General features: G+C 39.0%; 1 protein-coding gene across 18 annotated transcripts in view; it reads left to right on the top strand.

Annotated features, from left to right (window-relative positions):
* Positions 1-23,799, top strand: part of LOC134226237 (ryanodine receptor) — a 160,702-nt gene that overhangs the window by 63,128 nt on the left and 73,775 nt on the right. For 9 of the 18 annotated variants that reach the window (XM_062706874.1, XM_062706873.1, XM_062706871.1 and 6 more), the window contains exons 4-5: positions 10,581-10,595; positions 13,605-13,682. In XM_062706874.1, coding sequence (XP_062562858.1) covers positions 10,581-10,595; positions 13,605-13,682 — 93 coding nt within the window. The remainder of the gene's footprint in view (positions 1-10,580; positions 10,596-13,604; positions 13,683-23,799) is intronic. The other 9 variants (XM_062706877.1, XM_062706875.1, XM_062706870.1 and 6 more) reach the window with 1 other exon arrangement.

Below are 23,799 nucleotides of genomic sequence, written 5' to 3'. Positions count from 1 at the left end.
GTTTTCAGCAATATTAAATTTCAGATGAATAACACTTATGATCAAAATATAACGACTCTGACTGCCGCCGCAAGCATGAATGTCCCACATTGATAAGGGTTTCGTATCAATAAATTTGGGGCAGTTATGCTTGCGACGCTAGCTTAAAACCTACAAATCGTATGGCAGTAAGTCCTTCGAGATAGCAGAATAAAAACAGTTTTTGTATAATGAATTACCCAGCCATGGCCGTAAGTAAGCATGGCAAGTACTAGGCTGTTAAAACGAAAAAAAAGTTAATAAAATGCTTCATCAGAGCATGAACGACTTTTATGCATGCATAGAAAATCCAATCTAAGCTTTATGAAAGTCCCAGAAAGATCGGAGATCCTGACAGGTAATGGCAGAAAATTGTCGTATCACCAGCTTCATTAACCTTTCCGTCCCAAACGTCTGTTTTTAAGGGCTTTCAAAAATCTAAACTGCTGTAAAAATCGCATTTCTTGACCGATTCTTTCGCAACAAGTTGCATTCCATCCGGAAGGATCCCAATTTTCGATTTTTTCTAGCTTCGAGGTAATCCACAGTACGGTTCCAGAATTATTCCAGATTCCGTTGGAGTCAGTTGTACCCGGAATAAGTGGCCATTTACAATTTTAAGTCAAAACAGGTCGTGCGACACCTCAAACTTCATGATTTTACAAAGCAATGATGGGAATGATATTTTTAGGGTTCCTGGCCCACTCAAATCCATTCCGGTCACAATCTGGAGGACCTACGGAATGGCCATTTTCTAAATTGATTCAAAATAGGTCGTACGACACCTCAAACTTCATGATTTTACAAACCAATGATGGGAATGATACAAGGGCGTAGCCAGAGAGGGCAGGTTGGGGCAAAACAACTCGAAAAATGTCGGGCACAAGAATTCCTCTTGAAATCTTCTAGAAGCTCCCCTGGGAACTTCAAAATTCGAGAATACAAACGGAATTTCCTTCCAAAACTCCGCTAGAAACTTCAGAAATTTATGATGGAAATCCTCCGATTTCGCTCCATAATGTCACTTGTAAATCTATAAGAAATTTCTTCAGAAATTCTTATAGGAACTTCTACGGGCATTCCTCCAGGAATTCATCCTTTAATTCCTCCAGGATAACTTTCAGGAGTTTTTTCCGGGAATACTTCCACAAATTTAATAGCGAAATCCTCTAGGATTCCATTCTGGAATTCTTTCCGCTATTACTTCAGAATATCCTTCAAGAATTCATCTAAAAAACTCTTTAGAAATTTCTTCAGGAATTCGTCCATGTATTTCCTCGGAAATTCTTCCAGGTATTTTCCCGGGAATTGCTTCAGGTACTTCTCCAGGAATTCCTTCAGGAATTTCTCCCGAAATTTTTCCGCGGAATTGTCCTAGAATGCTTTCCGGACTTCACTAGAAATTTACTCCAGAATTTCATTCGGATATTAATTTGAGAGTTCTTCCAAGATATCTTTTAAGAGTTCTTCCAGGAATTTCTTCAGAACTAACCTCCGGGAATTCATCCGGTAATTTCTTCAGCATTTCATCTGGGAATTTCTGCATTAATTCCTCCTGGTATTTTTCCGGGAATTCCTTCAGATATTTATCCAGAAATTCCTTCATGAACTTCTCCAAAAATTAGTTCAGGACTTCCTTATGAGAATTCTTCCGGAAGAGCTTGTGGGAGTTCCTCCGGGAGGTCTTCCAGGAGCTTTTCCAAGAGTTCCTCCGGGAATCCCTAAAAGAACTTCACAGGGATTTCGGAAGTTCCTGTAGAAATTCAACTCCGGGTATACCAACGGCTGTTCCTCTGAAAATTCCTCCGGGAGTTCCAGCAGTAGCTCCTCCGGGAATTCATTTAGGGGGAATTTATCTACAAAATACTCCAGAAGTTTCTCGGAGAATTTCTCTGGGAGTTCCTCCGGGAGATCCTTTGAGAATTCTTCCAGGAGTTCCTCCTGGAATTCTTACGGAAGTTCATTTGGTAGTTCATCCAAGAGTTTAACGAGAGTTACTCAAAAAAATCTTCCTGTAGTTCTTTAAAAAGTTCCTCCAGAAGTTCCACCGGAAGTTCATCCGAAAATTTCTCTGATAATTTCTCCAGAAATTCCTCCGGGAGCTTCTCCGGAAATTACTCCAGGTGTTCCTTCTTAGAGAAACACTCGGAGGAAATGCCGTAGAAACTTCCGGAGGAATGCTCATAGAAACTGCCGGTGGATCTCCCGGAGGAATTCCCGTAGGAACTGCCAGAAGAGCTCTTTTTTACCGAGATTTCGGTAAACTTTACCGAATCAACGGTAATCATTACCTAGGTCTCGGCAAAAACTCAACTTTGCCGAATTTCGGTAAAATATTGACTGAATTTCGGTAAAGAAATTACCGAATTTCGGTAAAAAAAACAAAATCTCGGCTGTTGGAATCTCGGCAAACATTTTGCCGAGGTCTGTAAAATTATTTAAGTGTGTAAATGATTTCCTGAAAAAAGCCTGCACGCACGCTAGGACGCACTTGCGGTATTTTTTGATCGTCAGTCCTAATGTTGCGGAATTGCCTGTATTTCTTATGGAGAGCGATACCACAACAATAGGACCTTAGCACTACAGCAGTAATAGGCTCAAAGGACTAAACGTTTTACAAAAAATGTTGATTTTTCATCATTTTGAATGGAATTTTGTCAAAAAAAAAAGGTTTTCTAGTGGTTGATTCGAAGAGTTTCAACGGATACTCAATTGTTTTTCATTGCAACACTACAAAGATTATTCCCAAAATAAAAACGATTTATCTTCGTTCACAGATTCTTACGGGTTAATGCTTTAAATTGGGTAACTATGTGTCTTTTAGCCCATAAAACAGATCCGACAACACACAGCCGTGTTTGGTCAATAACTAAAGCCTGTCGTTGTCATCAGACGAGTTCGTACAAATTCATTTAATTCCACCACCTTACTCATCAAGTAGGGGAATTAATTAGAATTGTACGAACTCGTGTTATGAAAAGTGAAGACTTTCCATTGAAAGCTCAAAATAATTTTCTTATAAAGCCTGCCGTTTTTCTATAGAAAACCAAGCTTCTACACTAATGTTGGTCTTAAAGGGACTATTTAGCTTCGACTTCGCTACTACAAATGCAATCTCCGCTGAACCGTAGGAATTCACAATTCAAAAAATACGTCACTGCACTACTCGCCACAACTCTACACAAAAAAAATGGTAGACGAAAATTAATTTTCAATCGAATTATCTTCAAAATTTGAAGAAATAAGATGTCTGCTTTATTGGTTAATAAGATTTCTACTCCAGGACTGAATTGCCGCACTTTGTCCTTAACACCTGTCGTGAGGTTTAATGCAATGGTGGGACTGACTTCTTTTGATACTTTTACCGACTGTTTCTTCAAATTCAGCTCAAGCTCAGGTGTTTTACGAAGTTCGGGAAACGAAAATAATTCCTTCATTTTCTTGTTGTTGGATATCCTGTGCTATGAATTTCAGAGATGTCCGGAACAATTTGTGATTTGCTACTCGAAAATGTGTAATTTTTTTATTGGCGCTCAATGCGATTTAGCAGAATTCCGTCCATATGACATACCAAACCAAGATTTTTTTTTGGCGAATTTGTTCTCTTTAATCTTCCATATAACCTCAGGAACTTCCCCCAAGCATCCTTTTTTAGTGGGGACACTTGCCCCCACCATTCCTTAAGGTCATCCTTTGCCTGACATTCTCCAGACGCACGTTTCGCCATATCCTCCTCTCTGGTGGTACTAGCTGCTTCCTGATCGGCTTCCAACCGGACCTTACTGAACTTAGGAGTTGTACCGGTGACGGCAATGCGTCTTCAAAGTTCTGCAGACTGGCAAACTGTTTTGCCTCAGTAAGGAGCCGAATCTTCAACGAGCAACAGTGATGTAGGCACGTAAATTGCTTTGTGTAAGTCTCGTCGTTCGTACTTCGGTTTCGTCAGCCGCTTATAATGCAGCTATCTGGTGCGAATTTTGGCTACCGTATTTTGTTTGTCGTTCCGGATTGGTGTCTTCCTGACCTAGTAGGAGACAGATGAAAACCTCCACTTTCTTCGCCACATCACGGATCGAAAGATTCGGTCGACACTAACAGGTTCAATAATTTTCTGCCTTCTCCAGATTAGTATCTAGACCAACATTTAAAAAGAGCTTAACAGTCAAAATGTAATCGAATTAGTTCTTTATCTACATACAGAGATGAAGAAATGTCATATTTAATATTAGGTTGTTACGCTCTTTTTAAACGCTGGTCTGGATTAGTTTTTGTTTTTGAATCTGCTCTTGGTTCGATGCCATCTTAATAACCATTTGATAAACATCTGCCTATGTAAACATTACACTCCTAGCTAGTTTCAGGCAACATTTTATCATTTTTTACCCACACGCTAAAAAGTTTCAAGATACTCAATGTGTATCATTTACAACAAGTACAGCCTTCATCTTATTCGTCACGTTGCCAGTCCATTTAAGGTACAGCGGATACCGGTAACCAGTCACCTCAAGTGTCGCAGCTAACTATCGTTTAATCATCGAGATATCCAACCCCTCATCGAGAAACGCTCACGTTGCTTTCTTGTTAAATCCACTGTTGTGTCCGTGATTTCATAGTTGACTTAACAACCATTGCACTTTCGCATATATTTCAAATAATTTAGGGACAAACATTGCAAATTAAAAACATTTCACCCCGTAAGCACTTAAATGAGGTTTGGAACAAGCAACGTATCGATATTGCAGCGGATAAATTACCATAATAAAGGCGCAATCATAAAGTCAAATTTGCTGAAATTTCAAGTGGTTGATACGTTAACTATGAAATCATGGGCAGTGTACAAAACGACGGGAATTTAGCAAAGCAATAAAGATTGAAGATCTTCCTTGTGGAAATGGTGGCCCATATCGATGATGGTATCCAATTTGTCAGTTCCAAGGCATGATGAGTTCCTAAAAATCTCTCGACCATTTTTTTAACTTCATTCAAGTTTTTTTTTTATTTTGAAAATTAAGTTCAACACTAAAAAGGGAAGGGAACTAGAACAACGCTAAGAAGGGAAGGAAACCCGTGCTTTGCTCTCCAGCGGACTCTTCCAATATCCCAGCGTAGCTAATCCATTAGAGTTGATGCTCTGCCCCTACGATGAATCCGACTATCTAAAACGGTTTCAGAAAATAATGCGCTGTTCTTCGTTGGTGTTCACTGCTTTATTCAGGATGGAGCTTTCGAATTTAAGATGCGAATAAGAAATGAGGTTTCCAGTCAAGTTATTGCTGCCTAGGGGAAAATGGGTAAAACTGACACCTTAAGCTACTTTACAGCTCCCTAATATATGAAGCAATTTTTCGGTCCAGAAATTTGATACAAGCATAATTTGGCCTTTTATGCGTCATTCCATGAGGTCTCACGACAATATTTCTTGATAGAAATTGATTTCTGATGAAAACGCGAACAGTCCATTTTCAAGCCGAGCCGGCTGGGGAGTGGGTAAGATCGACACACTGCGCTGCGAGGGTGAAAACCGACACACGTTGGGATGGAATCGAACATCAAAAGAATTTTAAATGAAGTTCGAGCAACAAGTCAATATGATTTGCTGTTCTTTTTGAGAGACAGGATCACTCCGGGGGTCAACGGATCCTATGATCCTAAGAAAAGTCCTCTGTTATTGCTCCAAATTGGAGCCCAGTCCCGGCCGACGATGCTTTTAGTCCATTTTTTAACGTCGGCCAGCGGGACGGAGCGGGTTTGAGGTGTCGATACTAGCCAGTGCATCGGATTCAGTGTTTCCCCTAATGCCACAGGAATCCAGGCAAAGATGGTACCGGGGATCATACCTGCAAGAATTCCCTGGATCCAGTGCTGCTTTGGAGTCTCGCTTTGTAGGGCAGAAATCACTGGCGTAGTCCGTGTGGTCTTCACGGGTTTGGTTTTATTCGTCGGAAGGGTGGCTGCGACAAAAACGGTGGCGGCTTCGACGGAAAAAATTTTACACGGGTGAGCTAGACTTGCGGATTTGACCAGGCTGAGTCCACAGACTCCAAAGGCGACTCCTCGAATGGAGGCAGATCCGCTATATGTACCGAATCTCGCTATTTTGGATACGCTTCGCACTAAGTTCCAATACGGATCTTTCAAGTTCGTTCGTGTCTGATGAAATCTTTCGAACCGGGAGGGTAAAGTGCGGTCGATGTTAACGGGAGGCATCAGCCAGCCCTTTGCTGAAGTGACAGCCGCAAAAGAGGCGGCATTGCGGCAGACGGCCATCAGAACGCTATGCCGGAAGGGAAGAAAAGCCAGCGGGGGTAGACGAACGTATACACCTATAGGCCGGAGGCTAAACGTAGTTGTTGAAGACGGGTGAGGGAGTGTCGACAAGATTTCGGTAGGCAGGGCACGTTAGCTCGAGACCGCAAGCGAATTGGATGGGATTACCATCACGATTGGCGCATGCTTCCTTGGTATAAGAATACTCGCTTATAAACACCGCAACGATCAATGTGCCGCGTTTCAGATAAATTCGGCAAATCTCTTGGTAAAATTTACCCTGGGGCGATTTGTTGTGGTACAAGACCGAGCATTATGGAGAACTTGCGAAGTGTCGGCTGCACCACGACTTCCGCTGAATGTTGATTTGTGTCGAGGTACCTTTCTGGCATGCCGTTCGGATTTCAGTTGTGCATGTTGCACTAAAATGAAATGGTTCTTCTTCGAAATATTTCTTGATGTAAGCCGAACTTAGTGCTCGTAGGCTGTTCAGGGGCAACTGGAACGGCTTCTCCCAACCTCTCGATAGTTGCGTATACTAGCGACTTGTGTTGCTTTTCAGGTTGATTCTGCTTTTCTCCTATGAGCTTTGGAAGGATGATGGGACGATAGCTTTCGGAGTGCGGCACTGATTACCGATTGTGTATGCTGAATCGTAGTCACACGCCGGATGTCATCGATGTAGACCAAGATATGGATGTTGACCGGCAGATGGCGGAAGACTCCGTACATGGCAATCAAGAAGAGTATGACCATCAGCATAGACCCCTGGGGTACGCCAGGGTACGTTTCCATCTGGGAGGATCTCAGTGTATAATATCCAATGAGTGCTAGGAATGAGCACCCCGAGAGGTAACAGCATATAAAACAAGGATATTACTCACAAATCCAAATACCAGGGGCGTCCTGATGCGATTGAACGCCTTCAACATATCAAGGGAAACTATGTCGGCGAGCTTACCCTGCTTGAAGGCGTCCTGGAGGACATCCCCAAGTCCCGCACAGTAAATATTCGATCCATATCCTGGACGGAACGCATGGTGCTGGAAGCTCAGTCTCCCAGTCTTTCCCGTAGACTCTCCATAACCCTCCTATTCCAAGACCCCGTGAGGGGACATTATTCTTGGTAATCGGAATGACATAGCTCTGTCTCCGGTAATATACGGTCTCCCACGCTTCATTTATAAAGTCCAGGAATTCGAATTCAGTTGACAGCTCAACGGCGACGTGAATTGGCGTAGCAATTTTTCCCTGCGATTTTTTTCTGAGCTTTGCCGAAAATCTTATAAACACTTCTGAAATTCCACGGAAAATTCCCCAGAATTCAATCGAGAAATTCTTAGAGTTTTCACGGAAAATTCTTCTGATTTCACGCGGAATTCTTCGAAATTTGATCTGGAAATGCTTCCGAAATATACCGGGAAACAGTTTCTGAAGTCCTGCGAGAAATTTGCTTATTTTTTTATCTTTATTAATAAGGCTTTCAGCCCTGGGCTGGCTCACCTCAGTGAAATCTCTTTATATTAGAATGAGCTTGTATTTCCTTTGAGGCAATATACCTCACGAACGCATGGACCGATTTGCTATATTTCCTCACTAACCGATTCGTCTTGGGATCAGCTGTGTTTATGGTTTAGGGTCATTTGGCCGAATGCCATTTGGCCGAAAGGATCATTTGGCCGAACGTCATCTGGCCGAATGCCGTTTGGCCGAATAGTTGAAATTCTCTGAATGAAGAATAAAAAAAGAAGAAGGAAAGAGAAAGAGAAAAGAATCAAGGAAGCATAAAGAAAAACAAGAAACCATGCAGAAGGAAGAAGAAAAAAGAAGAAGGAAGAAGGAAGAAGAAAGAAGAAATAAGGAAGAAGGAGGAAGGAAGAAGGAAGAAGGAAGAAGGAAGAAGGAAGAAGGAAGAAGGAAGAAGGAAGAAGGAAGGAGGAAGAAGGAAGAAAGAAGAAAGATGAAGGAAGAATGAAGAAGGAAGAAGGAAGAAGGAAGAAGAAAGAAGGAAGAAGGAAGAAGGAAGAAGGAAGAAGGAAGGAGGAAGAATGAAGAAGGATAAAGGAAGAAAGAAGAAAGAAAAAGGAAAAAGGAAGAAGGAAGCAGGAAGAAGGAATAAGGAAGAAGGAGGAAGAAGAAAGGAAGAAGGAAAAAGGAAAAAGGAAGAAGGAAGAAGAAAGAAGGAAGAAGGATGAAAGAAGAAAGAAGAAGGAAGAAGGAAGTAGGAAGAAGGAAGAAGGAAGGAGAAAGAAGGAAGAAGAAAGAAGAAAGAAGCAAGAAGCAAGAAGGAAAAAGGAAAAAGGAAGATAGAAGAAAGAAGAAGGAAGAAGGAAGAACAAGGAAGAAGTTCTCTGTTCACTTTTTTCTTCACACCTTTCACATCGTACTTCTCACTTCTTGCTTCTCATTACTCACGTTTCATTTTTCACACTTTGCGACTCGTAATTTGAGGTCAATTTTTTCAACTATTCGGCCAAACGGCGTTAGGCCAAACGGCAGTCGGCCAGACGGCATTCGGCCAAATGGCACCGCGTTTATATACATGGGAATGCGTTAATATACATGGAAATATACTGAGAAATGCCGGATATTCAACAAAATGCAACAATTTGGTGTATTGGGGGAAAAAATCAAGCTCGAACTGAAATCGATCTAGAGTGCGATGCTGGAATAATTTCAGCAAATGACAGTTTGAACGCAAAAAATACAAACCAGAGCAAGATCGGGTAGGTTCCATTAGTACCTAATAGTTTTCTCGAGAAGCTCTTTTGAAATACCATGCGAAATTCTTCGAAATGTCATCGGGAAATTCCTCTAAATTGTCACAAGAAATTCTTTTTATAATTTTCTATTATTTCAACTATTAATGGGCACGATTACCGTGAGGGACTGAAATCCGTCCACTTTGTTACATATCAATAAATAAAAAGGGGATTTAAGGGAATTTATTTACAAATCGTTAAACTTATCCTGATTTTATACTTGACAGTAAACTTTCTGGCCATTTGAATGGGAAGTAGGCACTGAAATTAAAATAACACAAATACAAAACAAATCGTCACCCAGCAAACGCGATGTTCCAGTTGCCACTTGTTCACGTGTATTATATAATTGTACCGAAAGTGACTGTGCTTAAATTGCAAATCGCAATTAATAGAGTAGGATCAGCAGATTATAAATTGAAACGATCTCTTCTCAAAATGCGTATTGAACTATTTACAGTGGTAGTCTGGTCAATCGGACTGCTTTAACTTGATAAATATTCAAAAAAAAAGTTGTACGGATTACGGATCCTGTGTTTCAAAATCCGTCCACGTTGGACAGATTTTGATTCAGTAGGTGTTGATTTTGTTCGCAATTTTATCATATTTTTCATTGTTTTAAATGCAAAACAGTGGAGCACAAAAAATGGAGACCTTCGTGCACCTGTGTCAATGGCAAGCGTTCATTCGATTCGTGTTTCTCAGAGACATTTTCGTATACTGGAGTGCTTAGGTGTATGAATTTCGATCAAGATTTCGATGCACCACGGTTTAACGGAATCTGGTTCAAAAAATAATGTAACTAAACAACATGGCCTGGTATAAATCTGTTACTTTACTCTTGTCAGGTAGCAGCTGAGTAAACAGAAAAACGATGACCAAATACAACCTGGAATCCGGGATTCACTGGGTGACGTTTAATTTTTGATGTGTGTAATTTGAACTTCAAGGCCTCTTATCATATTCAAAGCGAAAAACCTACTTTACAGAGCACGTTATTACGAAAAATAGTAGCTTTTTCAAAATATTACAGATTCGAGCATAAAACATTAAATGGGCGAATTATAGTTTAGAGTGTTTAGCTAATATTATCAAATATAAAAATTTTCAAAAAAAATGGTAGTTCAGTATAACAAAACATTTTTATACAAATCGTGCTATTGATATGTCGTAAGATTTGTTAGGATACATACAGCCGTCCTGAATTTTGATACATGAGATAGACTCGATTTTAAAATGTAAATACTGGCATTTCACGAAAAATGAAAACAATGTAGCATAAAATAATATTCCGCCACTAAAATTTGAATTCAAATAAAACTTTAACCGTTGATCAAATCTGACTTGACTAAGAAGTAATAATATTTAAAAATAATAATAACTTCAAAAAACTTAATTGAAGAAACCGGTACGAAAAACTAGTATAGGCAACATTTCTTCATGAAACCGAGTAACCAACCTTAATTCGTAAGATAACCGTTACCGATTTCATCGCAACGACACCTCTCTTTTTCTGGCTTCTCTCAATTTCAGGGCAATGATTCGGTAGTAAGTACACACACATGCTCTCAGTACAAAATCCATCCCGCAAGCAACCCAGTGATATAGACATCGTGATCTTTTCGTGTTCTTTTTCTTCTATCGTTTTCAGCTGCAACTTTTTATTTTAACATTTTTATTTTTTTCTGTTCTACTTCCTTTTGCTGTCATTGGCTAAATTTGGTGTTCTTTTCCTTTTTTATTTGTTCTCTTTCCTTTTCTTTTGTTTTCCGCTCGATTTTTTATTTGTCTAAATTTCCTCTACTCAAAATTTCTATTCTACTATGTTTGTCTTTCGATTGATTGTGATGAAGTACTCCGCGGAATGTAATGGAGCAACACAAAACAATATATCGTCCTGGAATTTACACGCGCTTCAAGGATGAGGTTTAACACTGACCGACTACGGTTGTCATTTCACGGACAAAGAACAAACACTGACCCTGAATCGCTCCGAAGCATAGTTTTAGCAAATTTTGTTAATAAAGCTGATGTGCGATGAGTATACAACTCGCTGTCCTTGATTGTGTTCATGCAAAAGTAAATTTTACTCAGCTATGGATATCCTCTTCAGACAAAAGCTGCTTGTGAATAGGTACAAAGGTACGAGAATACAAAACATAACCATAGCACAGTTTCGTACATAGTAAAGGATAAATAAAAGCAACTCCCTGGCGTGTCGTTGAGGTACGTTGTAAAAAATAGCTTGTCGGCAGTATCCACTACAAAACAATGTACTCGAATAGCTCATCGAAAATTTTCCAAGTGTTTGTCTGCGAAATTTGACTGAATAGACCAACAGGAAGCACGAACATATACGTTGCTATACATAACCCTGCTTCTTCCTATATTTCACACACAAACAAATAAACAAAACTATCAAATACCATAAAGATTTAGAATCACCCAGCTATGATCATACAACATGATGAGAACGATGTTCAAACAACTGACTAATCGCCAAACATCGACAGCTCGGTCAATATTATTTCACTATCAAGCACATATTTTGACCTTCCCACGAGGCTTCATCGTCCTTACCCAAAGTTCATAAATCATACCGAAAATAGCAAAATGACACTGAACTACCCTTCGTCTCCTGGGAGGTAACCGTGAACTGCGATGCATCGATGAAAGCTTTTTCATCACCTTACATGGTGGGAAAAGTAAAAAAAAAAGCTCTATAAAAATCGATTCCATATCTCTGATGCTGCGGTGCGGCTTAGTCAACCTTGATGACGTGCCTCTTGTCAGCGGTTCTATCTCCAACAAGTCACGGGTTTACTTATCCAGCTCGATGCCACTATGCATGGTGTGCTTCATGGGCAAAGGTAGACCACACTTCAATTGAACTTGACACATTTAATTTGATTTATTCTCTATTCTGGAGAGATTTGCAAGCAACAAAATTAAATTAATTTCCGAGGAATTATTGAAAAACTTTCGATAGGTGTTCCAAGAGATCACAAAAACATGTTCATATTTAGTAGTTATCAGATGAATGACTACAAAAGTTCCCATAGCCATTTCGGCAGGAAATCCCAAAGAAATTCTGGCAAGAATTTCCAAATTCGTAAATGAATTTCCGGAAAATCCGGCTGAAAGACATCACAAATTTAGAAACAAATCACATTCATTTTCATTACTGAAGGCCAGGAGAAGTAACCCTAGTTATCTTTTAAGATTTATCTTTCAATCAGAAGGCTATCCTGTTAGCCCGGCTTTATCAGTATCTAAAGCATCTAAACGCAATCAGAAACGTAATTATTATTAGAATTTCATTAGAAATCACTTCAAAATATGCATTCCAGAGGACTACAAAACAATTGAACCACATTTCACTCGAGCCTTCGGCTCATATAAATCTGCCGCTAGAACACAATCAAATCAACCCAACCTCAACAACTGGTCGTGCAAAAGTCTAATCTGCATGTTTCACTTTACCTTCCCTGCACGAAAGTCGCTGGAGAATGGTTGGTGGCATGCGACAGCCACAGCCCATCGCCGCTTTTTGCTCCATTCACAAAAAATACTAAAATCACAGACAACTAGATATCATTTCTTCATTTGCCTCACTTAATATTAAACATTGATAAGTAATATGTAAGTAAGTCGATAGAAACAAAATTGATCAACTATGTCTCAAACCATCAATGGATTCAGCAATTGCTTAGGTATATATTGAAAACAAGTTGAGTTTATAACCGACGAGAATACTCTGAGTTTTACGTGTGTTTGTCTATGTGTTCAACCTTCACCTGGCACACAAGCCATAAATTACACAGAATACATAACTTCGTACACAAATTACAACGATCGAGCGAATCCCTGTCCATGTATTTAAGGTTAGAATCCATACGAGAACGCCACGTTTAGTTACTTGCATATGAGAATTGAGAAGCAAGTTTGACGAAATGAGGAGACTACTTTTCAACAGAACAAACACAAACCGCTGCGACTGTCGTGAAACCGCGAATGAAGCTAATCTGCCTCCAAATGATATCAAAAAGCAACAAATACCCGCCGGATTTCCCGAACTCATGAACATACTCTTTGCTGTTGTTGTTGAAACCTAGTAGAATAGATTAAACGGAATGACGCGAATGCCGGAATGGAATGATGCTTTAACCCGCATTGTTGTGCCAGAATGTCTTTAAATCAAAGTACCAGAAAATTTATCGAAATGAGCCAAACCTAAACCATTATTAACTAAGATGGTGTGGCCACAAGGATTGTGACGATTGTTGAGCGCTGAATAAGTCAAAAATTCACAATAACTTAAAATGATGTCACGTTTCTTGTGGCCACCACGCATATAACTATGAAAATACCAAAAAATTGATTCGTCTTCCCCAGACGAATGCTGTGAATGACAGTGGATGGAGTTATTAACCGCTTTCCTTTAAAAACAATGTGCTATTGTCATCCAACAGATACATTTTATTAATAATTGTTTTTTTTTTCTTTTTCCATTTTCTTTCAAACGTCCCTTTTATTTCTCCATAAAAAAAACTTTAGGGCAAAGGAACGGGCTCTGGACACCGAACGCTACTGTACGGCAATGCCATTCTGCTTCGTCACAACAACAGTGATATGGTGAGTACGAGTACAACCTTCTCCGCTATGTAACTGTGCTGAAAACGGGCGGTAACGACAACCCCCTCCCACAGACGGAGGGTATTAATGTTGTAATGTAATGAAATGAAACACGCTGCGGGATCATTAATTACGCGAACGAGAGCCATTTTTCGCAGGACGGTTGGCAGCCAGGGAATCGTGTTGCTATAAACATGTCTGTAAATTACAGTTGACACTGGTCTCACGATGGATTAAAAGTTACAGTGAGCAAGCAGCAATCGAGCTTGTTCTGATAATGTGTTGTATGTATTTGATATCCATGCTATAGTCGTTGTTAATCTTTATCTAAATTGCAAAGTTTTGCTTAAATTTTAGTGAAGTTATAAGTCCTAATCATCTTCAACCGTTCCCTCAACAATGGAGTGTTTCCGTCAGCATGGAAGTGCGACCCATATACAGACAGGGAAATATACATAACGTGGAGAATTATCCAGGAATTTAAGTGCTCGATGGTCTATGATGTTATGCACCTCGCAATTCATCCAATGATTACCGAGCATCAACACGGATTCATAAGGAAACAATCGACTACAACTAGCCTCATGGTGTTTGTCAACTCACTGATTAAATCAATTGAGAAAAGACAAGTCGGTTGCATCTGCATGTATATATATATAGCTATATTAGCAAGGCGTTCGACAGTCTCTCATGTGCTCGCTGTCGACAACATTAAACGTATGGGATTATCGGCAGCATTCCTGTTTGGCCGATCGATCTGCCCTCATCAGTATCATTGTCATTTCATTCAGCCGCTTGTGCGATCCAATTTCCAACTGTAACAATCTCCTCCGGGTTTCCACAGTTAAGACCTGGGAGTAGTAACAGATTCAAAAGTGAGATTCAATAAACATATAACGATGGTCACAGCAAAATCTTACGTCACATTAAGCTTGTTGAAAAGGAATACGAATGCTGCCCAGGATGATTATGCGCTTAAATCTATCTATCATTTGTAACCTTCTTAAATATGCTATAGGGACACGGCAGGAATTTCCGTCCATCGTCATAGGGGCTAAAACCAACGATAGCAACGTCCATTTGCTAGAACTTCACTAAAGCAAAACGTTTCTTCTGCGCTTACGATTTGGTAAGGATGAGTTTTGCAAAAAAAATGTCTCTTTTATTGCTTTTCAAGACTATGACGAAATAAGGAAAATACCTGCCTCAAGTGCCTCAAGCCTAGTTGTTTGAGCAATAAAGTGTCCCAAAATAGTAGCTTGTGCAACAAGTTGCGAAAAGATTGTTTTTTCAATCCAATTTATTCCATATGATCAATCTTGTCAATAAATTGTGATGCTGCAGAAAACAATCAGATTCCATGTTATCGTGCCGGTGTAGAACTTAATCTAGAATTTAAAAAAAACACCTTAATAAAGAATTGAAAAAAACAAGTGTTATCGTGCCACATTACGTAGCTCGACAAGCCACGAAGCGATAGATGAACTTGTCGTTGGAAAATGTTGATCTCATGTCCATTAAACTATTTCATTTTTTACGTGAGGCAGAGAATACATTATGTGAACACTTACCAAAGCTAATTCAGTTAAATGTAGTCATGTAACTACTGTTCTAATGTTAGTTAGTACTACTGTTAGATGTTAATGACGTTTTATCAAAGACGAACTGTAAACCAGGTATTACGATCAGGAATTGCAAAAAACCCTTTTTTCATTTTTTTATGGGCCGCTTTCTTATACCGTTTGACGCCCTGATTCTATGGAGAAAGTTTCAGCCAAATCGGTCATCGTCATTGGAAGTTTATATGGAAAAATGTATGGAGAAATTTTTTTTTTCTTTATTCAAGAGAATTTCAGCCCTGGACTGGTTCTTCTTGGAGAAATATAGAAAAACAGTCATTCGTAGCAAGATGTCATAACTAATGACGAAGAACTACGATACTCATTCAGTTTTTGTATATTTAGGAGAAGATTGAAGATTATGAGCACTGGCGGAGCTATGTTGGGGCACGATGGGGCACGTGACCCACCAAATCGAGTATTTTCCTTGAAATTTAATTATATACCTACGCCAAAACTGCTATGAAAAAACTTGATTTTCCTAAAATTTCTTATAGTTATTTCAGAAAAAGTTTTTGGATAAATTTTGGAATTTCTTTGGAAATTCTGATAGGTATTTCTTCGAAAATTCTATTGGAAATTCCTGCGTAAATTCCTGTAAGAATTCCTTCAGAAATAATTTTAGCAATTCCTTCAGAAATTTCTTTGCAAAATCTTCCCAAGTTCCTTGTTCTGCTTTGCTTGTTTTGCTCTGGAAATTAATCTGGATATTTCTTCGAAACCTCTTGTTTTAGTAAAACCATACAAAATTCGTTTTGAAATTCAATTTTTTTTAAAGTTTTGAATTTCAAGAATTTTTTCCTCGAGTTAAAGAAGGGATTTCTTAAGGAATTGAGAAGATTTTTTTTGGGAAAAACCTGGAATAAATGCTGATGTAAATTATTGAAAAAAATTGAAGGAGTTCCTAATTCAATTTGGGCAGACATTGCTAAAGCTATTTCCAAAGGAATTCATAAACAAATTCAAAAAAAGAAATTTTAAAAGAAATTTTGGAAGGTCTTAAAGAAATTTCTAAAGAGGTACCGTAGGAATTCCAAACAAATTTTCAATGGAATTTATAAATCTATAAAAGAATTACTGAAGGAATTTCTTTGGACTGTGGACTTTCCAATAATTTTTCTGAAGAAATTTTTGAAGAATTTCATCTAAATTAATTTCCGAAGGTAATAAAATAATAAAATAATTTCCGTGTGTATTTCTGATAGAATTCCCGACAGATTTTCCATAGTTATTTCCGATGAATTCACAAAAATAACGGGCTTGGTAGTCATATTGGCTACCGCTTCTGCCTCATACGCAGGAGGTCGTAAGTTCTATCCCAGGCCCGTTTCATCCCCCTCCTACTTTGTATCTTTTCATATATTTCTCATGTTCTAGCAATCGCTAGAATTGGAAATGGGCTTTCGTACAATTTCCATCTTCTATCCCTATACCTACAACTTGATTAGTTCTAGCAGGTAACTGTTAGAATTCGAAATGAGCCAAAAGCTCATTTCGGCATCCAATGAGAAATTACACCACCTGTTCTGGCAGCACTGCCACTCCGATGAGTCGTGAGAAGTGAGATGACAGCTGACAGCGAGTGAGGAAGAAAGAGAAAGAAAAGTGATAGATGTGGTAGGACTGTCATCGATTAGATAAGAGATAAATAAAAACATAAGAAAGGAATAGATAGTCAAGGAAGTTTGAAGAGAAAAGTTTGCGAAATATTGAGCCGGAAATTAATATTTACGATAGTTTGGGAGAAGGAAAAAGATGTATGATCACGGAAGCAATACGAGTCAGTAAGTAAGTTTCTATGAGATTAGAATCGGAACCAACAAAACAAATTCTTCAGTAGGCGACACACGTAGATTCCCCGGACAATCAATTGAACGGAAAACGAGACGAGACAGACATTACACATACTATTCGACGGACAGGTAAACCATACAGATTGAAATACAGAGAAAATCTAAGTGAATAAGATAAGTTAATTTATCACAGACAACAGACGCACAAAATCAATTAACGGCATACGAAACGAATACTTTACATTGCCGAAAAAGAACAAAAGTAAGTTGTAGACAATTAAGACAATCACAAACATTGTAAACTTATTGACAAACTATTAGTAGGCTGTGCAAAGTGCATAATGACCTTAGAAAGGAAGGAAAGAAGTGAAGGAAACAAACTAAAATTGTAAGTTATGTTGTACTTCTTTAAAGTTATAACACTAAATTTGCATATCAAAATATGACAAATACCGTTTGATTTGCGAAAAGTAAAGGGCTGATTTACAAAAATTGTTTGAGCCGACTTAATCCGAACACCACCCTTTCATTATTACTATCACATTGGCAACCCGTTAACCAAGACGAACCTCTGTCATAAAAAACCTAAACCCCGGTTTCCAATAAAATTCCGCAGAAACTCGTGGCGAGTGCAGAGGTGTTCTCGGCTTGCAGTTGGCTAGTCACTGCATCATCAATTCCTTCCCATCCCCAATGACCGTGAGGACGTGGCAAGCACCGTTATCGACCATCCAAAAATACTAGAGCTCTCGAACTGTGCACATTGAGGTTGCAGAGCAAATGCCATGCTTCCATCCATTGGTTCCCTGTGCAATTGCGATTGTTCTGGTCGATCACGGAGTAGCAACTACGAAATGCACGGTTATCATGCTCATGCTCAGTTCTTCTTCTTCTTCTTCTTCTTCTTATTGGCATTACGTTCCCACACTGGGACAGAGCCGCCTCGCAGCTTAGTGTTCATTAAGCACTTCCACAGTTATTAATTGCGAGGTTTGAAAGGCAGGTTACCATTTCTGCATTCGTATATGATGAGGCTAACACGATGATACTTTTATGCCCAGAGAAGTCGAGACAATTTCCAATCCGAAAATTGCCTAGACCGGCACCGGGAATCGAACCCAGCCACCCTCAGCATGGTCTTGCTTTGTAGCCGTGCGTCTTACCGCACGAATTTCTTCGAACATTCCTGCAAGAATTATTTCGGAATGTCTTGGGATTTCTTGTGAAAATTTTCCGGAAATTGCATAGGAGATAAATCCAGAAATTTCTTTGGATTTCCTCATAATGTTCCTTCGAAAATTCAAAGAAGGAATTATAAGAAAATTTTGAAAGATTCTTCTTTTAGGATTTTTTTTTCAGTACCTACTAAACACCTACGAAAGAAATTTCATAATTACCTTTGGAAATTCCTGTAGGATTTTTTTCGGAATAAATTTTAGGAACCCTGTCGGTACTCTCTCAAGAAACCCATTTGAAAACTCTTGGAAGAAATTTTTGAAATTTCTTCGAAATTTTTTTCAGGAGTTTCTTCAGAACTTCCTCCATGATTTCTTTCGAGAATTCTTTTAGGTATTTCTTCGGTTATTCCTTTGGATTTATTTAGCAATTCTTACAGAAAATCCTTTAGACTTTTGGAGTTTCCATTTGAAGTTTCTTCGTAATTTTCTTTGCGTATTCTTTTTCAAGCTTGACTTGATGGGCTACAGCTCTTCGATGAGCCTACGCCGAATGGAGTATCCTTCTCCACTGGACTCGATCCTGGGCCAATCGCTTCCAGTCGCCCTGAACATTGAGCGCCCTCAGGTCCTCTTCAACTGCAAAAAGCCATCGTGTACGCGGCCTTCCACGAAGCCTGCAGCCTCTTCCGGGTTCTCTACTAAATATTATCTTCGCTTGACGTTCTTCCGGCATACGAACAACATGACCAGCCCACCGTAGTCTGCTGTGTTGTATAAGCTTAATAATATCCAGCCCTTTATACACCTGGTACAATTCGTGATTCATGCGACGCCGCCAGATACCGTTCTCCTGTTTACCGCCGAGTATTGTCCGCAGCACCTTACGCTCAAACACTCCGAGAGCTCTCCGATCAGCCTCCTTTAACGTCCATGTTTCATGGCCGTATAAAGCCACCGGAAGAATCAGAGTAGTATACAGCGCGAATTTTGTTTTCGTTTGCAGACTACGGGACTTAAGCTGGTTACGAAGTCCGTAATAAGCCCTATTTGCAGCTGCAATACGCCTTTTTACCTCGCGGGTAACATCATTATCGCACGTCACTAATGTTCCAAGATACACAAATTCTTCTACCACTTCAAATTTTTCACCATCCAGCACTATTTCGCTACCACCACCACTAATGAACCCACGTTGATTGCCAGCGACCATGTACTTCGTTTTGCTGGTATTGATCGTGAGTCCAAGCCTCGCTGTCTCCCTCTTAAAAGGCGCAAAAGCCCCTTCCACGGCACGGCGATCAATTCCGATAATATCGATATCGTCCGCAAATCCCAGGAGCATATGCGATTTTGTGATAATGGTACCGCTTCTTTGCACACCAGCTCTCCTAATCGCTCCCTCGAGCGCTATATTGAACAGTAGGTTCGAAAGTGCATCACCCTGCTTTAATCCATCTAAGGTAACAAATGACGTCGATATTTCATCCGCAACCCTTACACTTGATTTCGATCCGTCCAACGTTATACGAATCAGCCGTATCAGTTTCGCCGGAAAACCATGTTCAAGCATAATTTGCCATAATTCATTCCGTTTCACTGAATCGTACGCCGCCTTGAAATCAATAAACAGATGATGTGTCTGCAAGTTGTACTCCCGGAATTTATCAAGGATTTGTCTCAGGGTAAACATTTGATCCGTCGTTGATCGGCCCTCACGAAAACCTGCTTGGTATTCGCCGACGAAGGACTCTTCAAGCGGTCTCAATCTGTTGAACATAATACGGGACATAATTTTGTACGCCGAATTAAGGAGGGTATATTTTTTTTCAAGCATTCTCCGTAAATTTCATTTAAAAATTATTTTGGGAATTTTTCGAGAATTCTTTAGAAACCCCTCCAAAAATTCCTTTAGGATTTTCTTTCTCATTTTTCCATAATTTTCCGGATGAACTTCTTCAACAAAACTTCAAAAATATTTCATGAATATTGGAAAACATGAATATCAATCAAAGTTAATTGCCTATTTTCCGGGTATTAGACCACCCGACCACCAGGCCATTAATTTACTTATATGTTCTGAAAACTTAAATGTGAATATGTACATTATGTGAAAGAATCTCGGGCCAATTTAGTAGCCGCTAAGTTGCGAAGTCCAACGGAGGTCCTTCGTAGCTTAGTTGGTTAAAAGCACCAGTCTAGCGTACTGAAGGTCGTGGGTTTGAGTCGCATCGAAGGAAAGTAGTAGTTACATCCAAAACATTAAAAAAAAAATCTTCCTTATAATGTACATATTCACGTATGAGTTTTCAGAACATAGTAAAGGAATCTTTCATTTGAATTTCTGGAGAAATTTACGAAAGCCTTTCGGGAGATTTTACGAAAGAGTCCCTGGAGAAATATCCAAATGAACTACAGGGGGAATTTCACAAATTATTCCTAAAGGAGATCCCGAAAGAATTTTTGTAGGATTTACTGGAGAAATTTTAGAAGAAACTCTTGGAGGCATTTCCAAATGTGGAATCCTTCACAAATAAATCTAGAAATACCTTCTAAAGTTCCTGAGGGATTCTTTCGAAAATTTGTCCAATAATTCTTTTAGCAATACTTTCAGAAATTCTTCCATTCTTCAAAATTCATTCCATCGGTTATTCCATACGATCGGCTACCGTAATTCCGCTCATATTTTCGAAATTTTTGAATTTCTCTGTGAAATCCTTCATGCATTTCTTCGGAATTTTCTCCAAGGGTTATTTCGGCAAATTCACAGGAAAATAAATTGGAGATGAATCCAGATTTTTTTTTGGATTTACATCAATATATTCCTTTAAAAATTTCGTTAGAAAAATCTTTAAAAATCCTTAAGGAATACTTGCGTCTTGAATTTTTTTTTCAGAATTTCCTTCCGAGGTTTCTCCTTCCTTAGGAAATTCTTTAACGAACTATTTTAAGAATTTCTTCGGAAATTCTTTTAGAAATTCCATCGGAAATTGCTTTGAAAATTTGGTCGGAATTCCTACGAAAAATTCTTCGGAAATACCTACGGAAATTGCTTCAGGAAAATCTTCCGAAATTCCCTTAGGAGAATTCCTTAGGAAATTTCTTTATGATTTCTTTTGGAAATGGCTTTAGGAATATCTGCGGAAATTGGTTTCGGAATTAATCCCAACTTTTTTTTAGAAATATTTCAGGATTTTTTTTTAAATAAATTCTTCCAGTATTTCTTATTATTTATAAATTTCTTCAGAACTTCATCTAGGAATTCTTTCGATATTTTTCAATTGCTTCGGATATTTCTCCAGAAATTTAATTAGAAATTCCTTAAGACCTTCGGATAATTTTTTTCTAGGGTCTCTTTCACTAGAAATACATTCAGATTCATAAGACGAGTTTGTACAATTCCATTTTATTCCACTCTGGTCACATTGGCATGGTCCTAGGGCATTCAGAATCCGGTCCTGGTGGACCAATTTTGCGGAAATTCTATATTTGACATGCGACACATCATATGTCATCATAATTTTGCAATCAGGAGCTCGAAAGTGACCACACGCCCATCGACGCTTGATTACTCAGGAAGGTAACTGCGTATAAGAATCACTGTTGGTGGAATAATCAGTCGAAGATTCATAAGGCGCCAGTTATGAATTCCGATAGTCCAGTTCGCTGAGTGTATTAATGAGTTTTTCGTCGCAGTAATATATTAGGAGTACGACGTCATCGTTCTGACAGAAACAATTGTTTGGCCAGATCACAAAGACCGTGATCCATGATCCATTTTAGGTAAAACACGAGGAGGCGGTGTACTTATCGCTGTAGAAGAAAGTTTAGATGGAGATCATTGCACCAATGTCTATCGACGACTCTAATAACTAACACATGTGGGTTGATGTTGACCGTAACGATTAGTAGCGATTCGATTGGGCTGATTTTTTGCCAGTAGGCGTAAAATGACTTGAATTTTATCCAGTGATAGTTACATTCACGGCATACAAAAAACAAGGCAGGCTCATCACGTATGTAAACATTCAGTTTGAAGGTAAACATGTGACGTCACTGCTATTTTCGCACAAGCTGGACGGAGACGATGCTCTACAGTCGCAGTATGCTCACATTTGTACTACAACATGTGGCAATAAAATATGCGTCACATTCGAAGTGTCATTTTTCCAACGAGCCTACCTTGTTTTCTGTATACCGTGGTTACATTTATGCATATATTCTGCTTACACGCGTTTCTGTTGGAAATAATTATAAAGACAGTTCCGTTGTATGGAGTCCCATATAAAAAAGTGGTGTCTTTATAATTATTTCCAGATTCGGAGGTCAAAATCAATAGCGATATAGCGAGTATACAATTCACTCAAAGATCGAAAATACAAGTTGAAAACAGGTGCCTAGCAAAATTTTAGCCAAATCGAATCGCTACGAATCTAGACTTCAATCCTCAAACATGATGAAAATGTATGAAAATCATGCTTGTCTTTATACTTATTTCCGGCGGTACACACTTAATTTTTATTACCGGGCTCGGATATCAGATTACCGAATTCTCAACAGCTGAGCTCTCGGTAGTCAGCTCGGTAAACCACATTGACTACCGAGTCCTCGGTACTGCATTCTATTCGATGAAATGTCAAATTTTACCGAGATGTTCTGTAAAACCAACTGAGCGATCGGTAAAACAATACCGACCATTACGGTAATTCACATGTTCGTTCACATGAAAAAAAAATCAGTTTTACTGATATCTCAGTACTTTTTCTAACAGTTTTCCGGTACTTTTTTGCGGTGCACCTGCAAAAAAAAAAATACCGGGCGATTTGTAATTTTGTTTTTTTTTTTAATATTTCCGAAGTAAAAAAATATGAAAAATTAAAATTAAACATGTTTTATTTCCATTATTCTCATGTACATATTGTTCGTATACTTTGGTGCATAGATAATGGCCACATGAGGAAAATGTATCTACTGCTAGGAATATAATTAAAACACTTAGATTTTACAACAAAGTTACAGTTCAATCAAAGGTAATTGCCTATTTCCGGGGATTAAACCACCCGACTTGGACGTTAATTTACAATGTTATGAAAACTCATATGTGAATATGTACGTTATGTGGAAGATATTGATTTGGATAATGTATTGGAGGTAACCACTTTCCCTTCGATGGGACTCAAACCCATGACCCTACAGTACGCTAGACTGGTGCTTTAACCAACTAAGCTACGAAGGGAGGTCCTTCGTAGCTTAGTTGGTTAAAGCACCAGTCTAGCGTACAGTTTCTGGATCGAGAATTAATCCCAACCGAGAGACCCGAATTTCAATTGCGACTGAACACAATTCTTTCCGAACCTTCGACGCCATTATTCATTACGTACTTGTAACACTTATAAGAAAAATATTTTCAGAAAGTACAGACACACATACGTGTCCAGATTTTGTCGCGTACAAGCCTTAAGACATCGGCAGCTCCGATTTCAACACGATTTGTTTTTCCGGCGCGTTAATCGGACAATTTATCCGTTTG

This window comes from Armigeres subalbatus, chromosome 3, assembly GCF_024139115.2.
Source record: "Armigeres subalbatus isolate Guangzhou_Male chromosome 3, GZ_Asu_2, whole genome shotgun sequence".
In the NCBI taxonomy this organism is placed as follows: Eukaryota; Metazoa; Arthropoda; class Insecta; order Diptera; family Culicidae; genus Armigeres; species Armigeres subalbatus.
The sequence above is the reverse complement of the archived record's forward strand: the minus strand, read 5'-3'. Positions and strand labels throughout refer to the sequence as shown.